At 41.4% G+C, this 13,593-nt stretch overlaps 1 protein-coding gene across 1 annotated transcript in view; it reads right to left on the minus strand.

The window, feature by feature from the left end:
- Positions 1-559: 559 nt before the first annotated feature.
- Positions 560-13,593, minus strand: part of LOC104294413 (nucleolar RNA helicase 2-like) — a 13,930-nt gene continuing 896 nt past the window's right edge. The window contains exons 2-15 of the mRNA XM_009894016.1: positions 13,298-13,417; positions 12,312-12,387; positions 11,122-11,300; positions 9,873-9,990; positions 9,014-9,199; positions 7,476-7,621; positions 7,070-7,219; positions 5,638-5,799; positions 4,942-5,061; positions 4,367-4,440; positions 3,137-3,296; positions 2,175-2,309; positions 1,253-1,297; positions 560-754 (exon numbers count right to left, since the gene is read on the minus strand). Coding sequence (XP_009892318.1) covers positions 560-754; positions 1,253-1,297; positions 2,175-2,309; positions 3,137-3,296; positions 4,367-4,440; positions 4,942-5,061; positions 5,638-5,799; positions 7,070-7,219; positions 7,476-7,621; positions 9,014-9,199; positions 9,873-9,990; positions 11,122-11,300; positions 12,312-12,387; positions 13,298-13,417 — 1,866 coding nt within the window. The remainder of the gene's footprint in view (positions 755-1,252; positions 1,298-2,174; positions 2,310-3,136; positions 3,297-4,366; positions 4,441-4,941; positions 5,062-5,637; positions 5,800-7,069; positions 7,220-7,475; positions 7,622-9,013; positions 9,200-9,872; positions 9,991-11,121; positions 11,301-12,311; positions 12,388-13,297; positions 13,418-13,593) is intronic.

The following is a 13,593-nucleotide window of genomic DNA, read 5'->3' on the forward strand; positions in this document are numbered from 1 at the left end:
CAGCGCGGGGCGCGCTCTGCCGGTGGCCTCCCACGCTCCCCTCTCCTGCTGTGACCGATTCTGACCGGTTTTCCCCCCACAAACTCCGTGACGGGGTTGAGACCAAAGAGTACCAATGATCAGACGGCGACAGGCAAGCAGGAGCACACCACCGGAGCCCCTGGGGCCGTGGGATGCTCTCAAGGAAGGGTGCTGAGGGGACTTGATCTCAAATTTTTCTGAGGAAAAATTTTTTTTGAGAACCAGATTTTTTAATACAAGGGCTGCTGAACGGGCACGATGCGGTAACTGTGCATGTTTGGAAGTACACTGGTCCCCCACAGCCTTGAGTTTCCAGTGAAACACTCACTCTTCTAGATGCGTGTGGTGGTCAGTTTAACGGTGGGAAAATGACAGCAGCTGGTTTCCCGGGCAAAAAGAAAAATCTTCCAAAAAACTCAGTCGCTTCAGCAATCCTCAAAGACAGGCTGCTTTATCAAGGAATAAAGACAAAGAGGAATGTCTAACAGGCTTTTACTTTTAGTTAAAAATCAGTGCAGTCCCGTATCTGTACCAGAAACTAATCAAGTGACTTGTTAAAATCATGTTCCTGATTTCCGTTCTTAAACCATCTGTTTCTCTTGAAGCCGCTGTCACCTTGCCTCCCGTTTCCGAACCTGGAGAACCCTCGTCCCACCTCCTGGGGGTACTCTTCCAGCTCAGGCAACTCCTTTGCCACCGACAGTTGCCAGCGCCTGGTGTCCCTCCACTGCTCCTGAAACAAGACCAATGTAACGAGACTTTATGTGCCTGCAGAAGTGTGTATCATTAAAAGCAACATTGAATGCCTAAAGGCGCTTCCAGAGAAGTCCTACCCGCGCCAAAGTAAGTCAGCAGATCCCTCTTGGGAGACAACTTATGGTCCCCTGACAAAGGATAAATGACCACAAAGGGACAAGAGGGAGTGAAGTCAACAGAAAACTGGTTAACTCTCAAATATGCTGGAGAGGTCAAAACCCAGAGCAGCCAAAGAACATAGGATTTTGTGTAATAAAAAAAGTCAGGTAATACAACGAGAACTGAAATGTCAGAGGGGTGACAAGGTATTTTCTAATGACTGTGCTGTGCTCTTTCTAATGTCTCTGTTGTCTATGCAACATCCTCCTTAAAACATAAAGCTTATCCCCCTCAAACCATCCTCTATAGTCAAGTGGCAATCACCAAATTTCAAAATCACCAGGTTCCAAAGCCAATTCTGGCTACAAAAACATACCTGTATGTTACTCAGTTCATCAACAGGGATATCAAAGCACACCCCCTATAACAGGAAAAGAAAAAAAAAAAAAATCAAAATTAAAGAGGCATTTGCTTTCCAAAGACATATCCAAGAACAGAGACACACAACTCCAGACAGGCAGCACCTGCAACTGCTCGTACACACTGTGTAGAAACCAGAAATGGCAAAAAGCATGGAAGTTTTTTATAAACTGAAGAAAAAAGCAGTTAAAACAGAAGAACTCAAACCAAAAATGCAGATTCAAATGCTCTATGCTGACAGCAGCGTTGCCTGCAATCAGCCTGTCTGTTTAAAAGTAAGACGGGCATCATCTGGCACTACAAGCTCGCCAAGAGCACACTTGCACAGGAGACAAGCAGCAGAGACGTCAGGAGCCAGGCTGACAGGTGAATGCTGCGCTGCTCAGGTCAGGCAGTCATTCGCTGCCCTACTCTACAGCTGCCTTTTCAATGCAGTGGTATACAGTGTTAGCAGGAATTTACAATGAAAAAATAGAAGTCACAACAACCACTCCCACTACATAAATATTTCTGATGCTCTTTTTTTTTTTTTTTTAGAAGAGGATTCCAACATTATCATTAAGGAGCAATGTCTCCATTCAAATAAGTGTCTTGTAAAACACTCAACTAGCTTCAGTGTTGTTTTTTTTGTTTGGTTTTTGTTTTGTTTTGTTGGGTTTTTTTTAAATAGTGTATCCATAAAGAGCAGTTTCAGGGGGGCTCATGATAGGTTGCCATTTTCTGAGAAATAAGATTGAGTAGGGATAGTGAGGTATCAACATTTCTATGCTGGTACTTCACAACTCTTACCTCAATCACTGCAAAAACTGGATGTATGTGTACACACACACACACATACACACAAAACCCCCTCCTTCCCCAAGGTTGGGCCTTCTTACCGTCTTCCCCTTGAGGAAACGCATTGCTGATACTTTGGCATCTACTTCCTCACCAAGCTGTTCTTTTAGTCCTCGCCAGGCATAGCTCATAGTACGCATTTCTATTGAGCACTTTAACACCATGGTCACAAAGCCCTTCAGGAAACAGAGAAAAACATTTACAAGACTAAACTTGGTTGGACAGCCTGTAACTCACTAACTAATGAACTACGCAATAACTTGTTATTGTAATGTAGTATTTAATCCTAGGAAATCAGCTTCCCAAAAATGAAGCAACTAAAAGCTTCGTAAGAAGCTGAAGGCATCCATCTAACCTAGGATTGCCCATTGATATAAAGGCCAATAGCATTTCTGTATTTTAGCCAGAAGCAGAGACACTTTCATTCAATACATAAAGTTACCACTAGAAAACGGGTGAAACACACCCCAAACTGATAGAAGAAGCACAGTCCAGTCACATGCTATTTCCAAAATTGTGTTACCACGCAATGAACAAGGGCCAAGTTCTCCCTAAACGCATCAGAAAATGGAATGGTTGTACTTTTCTGTCGAGATCTCTTTGAAATCAGATAATCACATCCTAGACTTAACTAAAATATTACAGAGATGTAAAAGCTTCCTGGGAAAGGAAAAACTACAGTAGCACAAACCAACCTAACTTCTAAAATGTCATTAGTTAAACTCTCTTAGAGCATCAAAGTCTTCTGTCACTTAGATCTCTGGAGAGATTCTTTTAACTGTCATTACAAGAAAATTTACTAACTGATTTCAAGTGTCTCTGGTTTCCTGCAGAGTGACAGTAAGAGCTGATTTCAGTTAAGGAAAGAGCAACAAACCAGAAGCTGGGGATAGCAGCTATTCCGAAACCCTACTGAAAAGCCTGAGAAGAAGATGCCACACTTAGACTGGACGTAAGCCATTCATTTATCCATTCTTGTTAACTCAGGTATAATGTTATTTACCGCAGTTGAGTTGAGTAAGGAGCGCTGCTGTATGTAAGATGCCCCAGAAATATGGGCTAGAGCTGCAGCCAGGGCAGCAACTGCTCCTTTTTCGTCTATGAGCTCTTGAGCAGATTTTCTGAAGTAGTCTATTGCAGAAGGAGGAATGGCCTCCAACAACCTACACGGTGACAACAAAAGTTTAAGAGATATGTAAAGTGCAGTCATGTTTAAGACACAGATTTCATACAGCTTTCAAGATGAACAAATTATCTCTAAAAGCCTTGGCTATCTGTTCATGCTTCGCTACCGCTTATTTAACACCTTCACGATGCTGAATACCCATCTTCTCTGTTAATTAAGCCAAGCCTCTTGAAAGATGTGTTCAAAACTGAGGATGTACAATGTGCATTCTTAAAGCCGTACCCAAGAATCCACAAGAAAGTGTTGCCAGTAAGCCCAAGAATCCCTTACTTTTACTTCACAATGAACAGAAGCAAACCACTACCATGCCACTGCTGGGCTGGGGCAAGGCATTTCTTGGTCTCAGTGCAAGCTGATTAAATTGGTTATTTCTGGGACAGGCAGTGAGAACAAGCTGAGAAACAGAACAGCTACTTCTCTAACGCTGTTTTTGGTAAACCAGCACTTCCCACCATTTTTCAGTATGCCGTGAACCCAACATCATGCCCATGATTTCCTTTACACTGGTCAAATCCTTGCTAATTAAAATGACCTCTGTCAATGCAATATCCACCAATGGGGCAGCAAATGTAAACAGAGCTGCATGGAATAAAAAACACAACCCTTGAAAATAAAACAATACAAAGAAACACAGGACAGGGCTACAACACCCTTGCTACTGCAGAGTAACTCCCGATTATGCTACATGTTGCCCTTTACACACTGCTACCATATCATCTGAGCGAAAAAAATCCGTTTCCTTGCATGACAGTAATTTTCTGTTCTGCTGTTGATTTCTGATGATATAAACAAAGGGTGTTTAGGGTGTTTCTTGCAAAAACTTAGAGAACATTATGTTCTATGAAAAGCTCTATGTTCAAGCACACAGAGGTTTATTGATATTATCTTATGAAAACAAGTCAGTGCCTACATGCAGACCAGCTGACTTTTACGGCATAGACAAAGACATGCTTACGTACAGGTCTGATCCCTTAAAGCTTTGCATCAACAGAATTGCTGTTGGTTAAGATCTCTAGACATCTTTTAAGAACAGGCAAATAAACTTACCTTTTGGCATCATTACTTGAAGCTTTAATAACATCTGTAGCAGAAGGAACACCTACACGCTTAAATGTAATCCCCTGAAATCAAGAAAACAAATTATGGTTAAAGGTATTTTCAGCACTTTACAACTCAACCCTACCTAAGTCACATTACTGAGACCTCTAGTCACTTACAGTTTAGAACGTCAACACAGTCTTTACTTAATTTGAGTTACTTCTAAAACTAGAATTAAGCTTTCCTTTAAGTTCCTGCTTTTGTTAATCTGGAGCTACTTTACACCAATTTACATGCAGATTGTAATGAAAGGCACAGTCTCCTTCATGCATTCCTGGCACAGTCTGCCTGCTGACAGCAACAGAGTACTGCCAGCATGGGGAAATTCATGAAACATTAGAACAGGTTGATACAAAACCATTTACAAATGCTAACCAAATATCAACATTTCAGACCTGCTGGACTATAGCACATGAGTCCCATACTGGACTCATAAGCAACCCACAGTTACAAAGTCTAAAAGCGGCAGTGTCTTTTTAGGAGCTAAGTAATTTCACTAAGCAGAGGTCTGAGGTACAACTCACTGCTTTGTGCTCAACTTGCTTCAGAAGATCTTCTTCTCTTCTCTGAAATAAACAGATGCAGATACCAGTCCGGCCAGCTCGACCCGTACGTCCAGAACGATGGATGTAGGAATCAACATCCTTCAGAAATTCATATGAACATGAAAAAACCTTATGTCATTAAACTGTTGACATTTATAAATTGTAAGAACGAGAAAATGCAAGCTGAATTTGAATTCGAAAGCCTAAAATGTGGTCTATTATGTTTCTATACCCAAACTTGTAACTACACACAAACCACTTGGGTTTGTGAATGCTAACCTGCCCCAAGGTATGCTGCCTCAGGTTTAACAAACACTATTGTCAAAAGGTTTTTTAAAATAAAAAGCTTCATTGGAGTTTCAAAGAAGAAAAAGGCAGCAGGAGTATTTTAGAACTGATATGAAACTCAACGGTGTTCAGAAGGGATTCAGAAATGCTGAAATAATGTCAAAAGCTATCTTATGACTTTCCAGAGTAACCAAAACCCATCACTTTCACTTTAATCAAAGCTCTAAATATAAAAGCTTAACTAGGAAATTCTAGGCCTGTATTTACAAAAAATCCACTTCATTTGTGAATCAGAACGTAACTCTGGTCAAATGAAGGAATAACCCACTGTTCTGCCACAAAAAAAAAAAAAAAAACAAACGATTTCAGTTTCCCCTATTGACTTACTTTTGGCGGTGAACACTGTATAACAAGGTCAACCTCAGGAATATCCAAACCACGGGCAGCTACATTCGTTGCAATTAGAACTTCAAACACACCATTTCTAAAGCCTTTTAATGTAATTTCTCTCTGTTTCTGTGGAATGTCACCATGCAATGACTGGGCATCCTGTCAGTGAAAGAAACCATCAACAGGTTATTTAACAGGGGAGTCTAGGCTGCAGAATCTAAAAACCTTTAATTACAAAACCCCAAATGTTGTGCAGAGCAACAGAAAGTAACTACACAGCTGATACCAAAGGAATATAAAGCATCCTGCTTTGTGGTTTGATCCTTCTCTGGGACAGTGAAACTCATAAGCAGTAATTTACCCTAGCACTATTATTTGTAGCACACCAACAGCAAACTGTACAATTTGTGGTCTGCCATGCCAAAAAGGCCCCTTCAGCTTTCATGTCCACTGGAACAAATGGAAGCAGCTTTATTTAAGCAGCGCTTGTCAAGAGCTAGCAAAAGATTTTGCTCCCTTCTCTGGGAAGCCATCCAAAAACCCACAGAAGCTGAAGTGAGGTTTCCAGGCCATTCCCAAACCCTAGAGGTTATCTGAACAACCTCCACTTTCAATGGGACAAGAAACAGATCAAGTGTTTGACAAGGAGAGAGTGACAAGCTCAGAAGTCAAACGAGTAACATGCCAAAGCAGATCTTACTAGCATAAGAGAAAAATGTGTCACGTGCTGACACAAGAACTAAGTAATTTGATTTACTGTGAAAGCAGCCAGGCCAACAGACAAAAATTGCTGCTGCAAGATTTTAATGTGGATGGTACACGACATTTATCAAATACTGGGCAAATCATCTATTCTCACCACTGCTCTTTCTCTATAAATTAGTATTTAGTATCAAACAGGATTTTATCTGAAAAAAACCTTTCCCCATGCTCAAAAGACTGGTAATAATTCAAGCAAGCATACAAAACCTGTTCAATATATCACCTGTGTTCTGAACAAACTATTAAATGACCTTCCAAGAGCAACAAGATGTTCCATTCTACCATATTAGTTGGATTTTCCTGGATATTGACTGTTCAAAGAATAAATGCTATTAAGAGATGGAAATCCCAAAAGCACACTAATGTGACACGGAATATGCACACTATACTAGCTCTTGCTTATTACCATTATTACTATATCCTGGTTATTTAGCTGCATATTTTCCATTGATCCTGCCCTGCAGGATTGTAAAGCCAAAGGAATAAATTCATAATCATACCCAAGAGGGTATTTTAACTGCAAAGCTCTTTTAGAAACAGTTTTCATAAGTCTTAGAACCACCCACAGAAACAACTTCATCCACAGAGTTGCAACCTCATTATTTATTTCAGGGCATTCCACCCCTGCATATCCGCAACTGCAGCTTCTCTGTTCAGACCCCAGTACCTGTTTGAGCGAAGCATTCATAGCCAGTTCATTCGCTTCCTTCTTGGTCTCACAGAAGACAATGGTCCGCCCGTGGCTGCCACTGTAGACTTGAATTATATCCCCTAGAACTCCTGCTCTCTGAGATGAGCGACACTGTATGGCCAAGTGCTGTTTGGGAAAAAGACATGGTAAGCATCTATGTCAAATCTAAGCCGCGCACATGACAGACAAAATGAATGCAGAAATAATTTCTTTTCATTTAAGCTTGCAAACTACTGCCCCCATATGAAAGCTTTGCTTAAAAAATGTGTGTGTCAATCATGTGAAAAAAGTCATTCCACACCTCGTAAGGTCAGTACAGAACCCCTTTCATCCGGGCCACATGCTCTCAGGACCTGCACTGCTCTGCAGCAGAATCACTCACTTCCACAGTCGTGGCAGTCCTTTGAGTCTTCTTTCCAATCAGGTCAATTTGTTCATATTCATCTTTCATGTATTTTTTTGCTACATCATATACCCATCGTGGACAAGTTGCAGAAAACAGCAGCGTCTGGGGGTTGTTCTCGGAACCTGGAAAGAAATGCCACTGATTTCAGTCATCGCAACAGACTCTGAAACTTCAGAACTGATAAAAAAAGAGACAGGCTTGCTCTCAAATTGAGAGGCTTATATGTGCAGTAAGTCAACTACAAGAAGAACATTTAGAAGCAATGAAAACATTTTTAATACCCTTTAGACACCAAAGGCAAAATTACAGTTATTTTTAAGGGAACCAAACTGAATTCTTCATCCTGCCTGAAAAGAAATGCAAGATGTATTTCTTGATCACCTGCTAAAAATGGTTTAGACTGTGCCTGAAGTCCTCCCACATACCTGAAAGGACTCGTCTCAATCTTTCCTTGCCTGATATTCCAACACTAACTAGCTATCAACAGTACGGCTATGTGCAAAGGAAAAAGGCAGGCTAAAAAGGACACTGCAGACCAGAGGGAAGAATTATACAACAAGATAGATTACCCCAGGTAAGCACAGTTTAACAAACAGTATCTTGAAAAAGTTTAACCTACCTTCATAGCTCAGCAGGATCAGACACAACAAAACACACGTTGCAAAAGAACTCTTATTGTTCCCCACAACTGGTTTTCCAGTTACGAAGAAAACTTTTAAGATTGAATAATTACGACAACTCTTCCAAAACTTACACAGATTTCCTTCATTAAAATATTAACTTTTTGGCTGTCGGGACAAAGACCAACTATGCAGAAATGGAGAGAATGTAACCATCAAGTAAAAATTACAGTGGCTGTACTGGGTCAAAACAAAGATCCATGAAGCTCATGTACTCTCTCCAACAGTAGTCAAGTGTAGTTAACAAAGATGTGAACAAATTCTGCCAGCAGCCAGCTTTTTGTGGCTTCCAGAGCCACAGGTAATAACCTGGCTTTTAGTAATCCTTGATACTTCTACTCCATCAAGTCACTTTTCAAAACTTTTTGCATCAGTACAATGCAGCAAGACATTTCACACTGTTAAAATAACCTCCTCCTGCTCTCTATCTGCTACCCAGTGGCTTTGCTGAATGCCCACTACATCAGAAATGAGCAATTATTCCCCAGTTATCAACTCTCTGTGATGACAAGTGTACAGACACACCTTGACGCTAACCCTATGCTCAGTCACGTCTCTCAGGATGAAGAACACTACGGCTTAGGGAGTTGGGTTGGGTTTATGGCTTTTTTGCCTTTTTTTTCCCTCCCCCTCCTTCCAGGGATGCCATTCCAGCCCTTCAGCCATCGGTCACCTTGCTTTGAACCTTTTCCAGTTCCACCTTAACCTTTTCTCTGAGGTCCGAAACTAGCATCGCACATAGGCTTCAAGTTGGGGGTACACCAGCAGTTTTCAAAGTAGCATAATTGTGTTTTCTGCATTGTCCCCTATTCTTCTCCTGATGTCAGAATTTACCTTTTTTATAAGCAAATCCTAAGATTTCTTCCACTTGTTCAGCAAAGCCCATGTCTAACATGTGATCAACTTCATCCAAAACAACGTGCTTCACGCTAGAAAGTTCCAGCTTGCTGTTCTGAATGTGATCTTTGATCCGTCCAGGAGTTCCCACTAAAATATCAATGCCACTTTTAAGGAGATCAACTGGAAGAAGAGACAGAAAAACAAGGACAGTGTCAGAATACTAAGAGACAACAAGGTAAAAAGTTAATAGTCCACAGCAACACTTCTCATTTTAGAACCAAAAAGCTGCTGCCCTTCAGTTTAATCTCTGAATAAAGCGCTATGTTCAGTCCAGGTAACAAAAAGTAAATTTAATGACGGTTCAAGTTGCTCTGTCAGGAATACCAGCTAAACCACAGCAAAGTTGCAGCAGGATATGCCAATTTCTAAGCAGTAATCAGCTGGCATTAGAAGCCTCCAGAGCTTTATAACAGAAAAATACTTTAGTTCTTCAGCTAAATTATATTTCACAGCTACCTCTGGAGACAGACAGAGCCACACACACATACACAGTTCTCTCTTTTCCTTCGGCGGTCGTCTAGTCCCAGTATATGTCGACACAAAAAGCACACAAACATGCAATAAAGAAGAAACCAAAAGGATTAGTCACTTCGCAGACCTACAACCATTCTTTTAAATAAAGATTCATTGGAACTAAAATAATTCAACCCAGGCTGTGTGCTTCCTTTGAAAGCAATGTCATGGTTCCTGACTGAAGTGAAACTATGAAGGGGAAAAAAGCCAGTTTTATTTGTGGAATGCATTTGGAGAAAGTCAGTTCCAGTCCAGTAGTAATTCCTTAGCATTTACTTACTCTGTTCTTTATACGGAGTTCCTCCATAAAAACAAGCCACTGACAGTTTCCTGGTAAGATTCTTGAAGTCTTTGGCTACCTGAGTTGCCAGTTCCCGGGTTGGAACAAGAACCAGCACCTGGAGGGCATGAAAAGAGACAGAATGCATCTGCGCTTGGGAAAGGGTGCTAGGAGAAAAGGGTTTACTTCACATCAAACAGCTTGTGCTCCCATTCTTATTCTACACTTTTTGCAGCAGTGCCCAGAGCTCCCCACCATCCCAGCAATATTTCCTGCCACTCAGAGCCTGCACAACATAGCCTCATAGCCAGCAAGAGGACACAAGGCAAAGCATTACAAGAGAACTGAGATGTAGAACAGCAGTATTTTTTTTTTGTAAGTTAATACCAGATAAAATAGACACTTCGGTAACATTACCAAGGACAATGAAGGTGCAGTTCAGTATTAAAGGATAGGAACAGTCACTCAACAATTTAGAATAGTAAGATCTTAAAAGATACGTAGCAGGACGCACTCTAACCATACGTCCTCCTTCCCTGCCTACCTGCCTCCCTCCAGTATCCATCCTTCCCCCCTCCATTTTCTTAAAGAATGAAACAATAAAACAAAGAGATTAATCTTCTCTAGAAATCTCTCAGACAATAGGATTTTAAAACTTGTATCGCCTTTAAAATTAATAAAAGGATGAAGTAGGCAACAAATGCGCAGACTATAACAGTTTTGCAGTCTAATGATAAATATATACACTTAATTTGCATGGGACTATGATATCTGATCACACGTATCTGGCTACCAGTCCCACCTCATGCTGAAGTAGAAATGTAAACACCACTTGCATCCATTGAGTCTCCAGACATGAATTTATAGTGAGAAACAATCTCAGTGAATGGAGACAAGCTCAGGTGACTCAACCACTACCTGAGAAGAGGCAGGGGATTCAAACCCAAAGCCGCATGCTGCCTTCCTGAGAATAGCAGTCTGGAAGTCCACTAGCTACTACTGCAGTGTCCTGACCATTCTCCCAAACGTAGTCATCACAAGGAACCTTTAACATGAAATGTGTTATCACAGTGATGCTGCAAAACCTCTGTTGCACTGTAGCTCCTGATCTGAGGAAAGCGTTCAGTATTACAAACACCAACAAAGGAGAAAAAAATCCCAAACAAAAGTCGCCATAGCAATTACAAAATCACTTTCAAAAACTGCCATATTCTAAAAGTTCAGTGTTAAACCTTAAGTAGCAAGTTACTTTTGGTGCACGGCCTCTTCTCCCGTCTTGTGAGACACTCTGAAGTTTTTCAATCAGCGGAAGAACAAAAGAAAACGTTTTCCCAGTTCCCGTTCGAGCTTGAGCAATTAGGTCTTTGCCATCGTAAATGGGTTGAAAAGTCTTCACTTGCACAGGGAACAGGTATTTTACACCTCGAGCTGGAAGATAATCCAAAGAGGTTTCATTAAAACATGCCAATTCTACTGCAAGCTGCACAATTAGAAGCCCTCATATATAACTAGGCGGAATATGTAGGGCACATCATGTCAAATCCTGTACGTAACAGGAGATGCAACTTACAAGAAAACCACTTATCTTTGGTTTTACTCCTACTCTAGTTCAAAAGGTATTCCCCCCCAAACACACAGCTGAGCGTCCACAATGAAATATAGCCTTCTTCATGATGTTTGGCACAAGACAACAGGAGAGAAAGAAAAAAAAGGAAAAACCCAACAGGTTTTTTCTGATACAGCCCAAGATTTTGTGGTAGCTTGGTTTTGAAGGTGGGGAGATGGTGTTCGTTTCAAAACGTTCTGAAACTTCAGAGAGATTTTGTACAGTAGAAGTGAAACAATCCATCCAAGAGAAACTTCTGAGCAAGGAAAACATAAAGGAACAAGAAGAATTTTGTCTGAGGAACAAGAATCGCACACCTTCCCAACAGACGACAAGACCTCTACAGTGATTACTTCTTCAACAAAAGTAATCAAGAAGAGACATGAAAATGCCATAACATATGAGAATAATTATAGACAATCTCTTCACAGGAGCCAAATAGTCTTCATATACAAAACATCATTACACTTATTCAAGAAGTGATATTGTAGACAGCAAATATGGGAATTGAAGTCAAGATACATAGTAAGTAGAATGATGCTGACAAGAAGAGAAACCCTGTCTCTAGAATGTATATTTAGGAATAACCACACCATGGAAGAATAAACTCACCTTAAGGCACTTGAAATTGAACAAAACAGAAACTTTGTTCCTACTAACAACAGTAGATTCTTTGAATCTACAGTGACCACTCATGTGCATATTCTTACCCCACAATAAACGTAAGATGATTTAAGACAATTTACCCATGGCTTCTGCCTCTGCTTACATGGGTAACAGAGTGCAGTTCTGGACAGACATTTACAGAAATTTGTTTTACCACATTAACTAACCATTGAGAAGGTTGATGGTGCTTTCGGAGAGAGGGAAATTGGAGAAGGCGCCTTCTTTTGCTTCTTCTGTCAGCTCCTAACAGGATAAAGAAAAAAAACGAAAGAAAACTTATTATCCCTAAGAGATAAGCAAATAACATACCCTAGATAGGCACACAAGAAAAGCTGTGCATTGGCTTTACCATCACAGTTTTACCAGCTACCACCTTTCTGTTTAAAAGAAAACCCTTGTGATGCAGGTACTTCACAAACGAAAACATCATCACAGCATAAAGTGGGCAATTTGAATCCGGCCACCCTGTATTAAAAGGCAAGACACACCGACGCAGGCTGCACCACTCGGTGTGACACAACTCCTATAAGCAAATCCTGTTTTTACATTAGTCTTAAGTAAAGACTTCCCGCCAAAGGTCTCGTGCTCGTTACCTGCAACAACTTGATCAAAACCACGACTACTGCTGTCTCATCCCTAATTCAGATATACCTGCACCACCTTTTAAAACCCATGGGAAACAAAAGGGAACTGCCATGTGATCTTACCACACAGTGTGCATATGCTTGGCAAGTCAGGAAAGGGGAACTACTTGTTAAAATTCTTAACTAGAGTCCATTGAAATCGTTAGAAAACTGTTTTTCACAGCAAAATGCATTTGGTGTCACAATTCACTGTGTGGAGCAGGAATTTCCCTCTAAACCACACCTACTCGTACACCACACAAACAGCTTCTTATCTTGGCAAGATACTTACCTAAAACGCACAGTGTAACTTCTACTTCCAAGACCAAAGAGATCACATCACTACACCCAATGTGCAAAAAGCACCTCTCATCTTAAACCCAAGAGAGAAAAGAACCCGCAGAAGGCCCTATGCAGAGGAAGGCAAGCTGCGGGGCCTCTCACACGCATGTGCGACGCAAAGGCTGAAATCTGAACAGGGAGAACTCCAGAAGCGGAAATTAATGAGGATAACCGTGACCTTCCCTTACGGGACACCTCGCCAAATACTTCTTCAAAGGGCCTGCCAGCAGAGAAAGGGCCGTCGCAGCACAAAGTGGTGCACACTTCTGGGACGGCGACTGCCTGTGCAGCGGGGAGAAACCCTTGTGCTGCAAGACACAGGACAAGCTGCGACACGAAGATGAGCTACGGCGTGGAAACTGCTTCCCGCTAGCTAACCTCCTCCACCGCGGGATAAGCTACTCCAAACGGCTCGGCATCCGCCACAAGGGGGGGAAGGGTGGCACAGGGGGAAAGCGGGCCGCGGGGAGGCGGGCGGCCCCCC

The sequence above is a fragment of the Charadrius vociferus genome, unplaced genomic scaffold, assembly GCF_000708025.1.
Source record: "Charadrius vociferus isolate BGI_N301 unplaced genomic scaffold, ASM70802v2 scaffold611, whole genome shotgun sequence".
NCBI classification, from domain to species: domain Eukaryota; kingdom Metazoa; phylum Chordata; class Aves; order Charadriiformes; family Charadriidae; genus Charadrius; species Charadrius vociferus.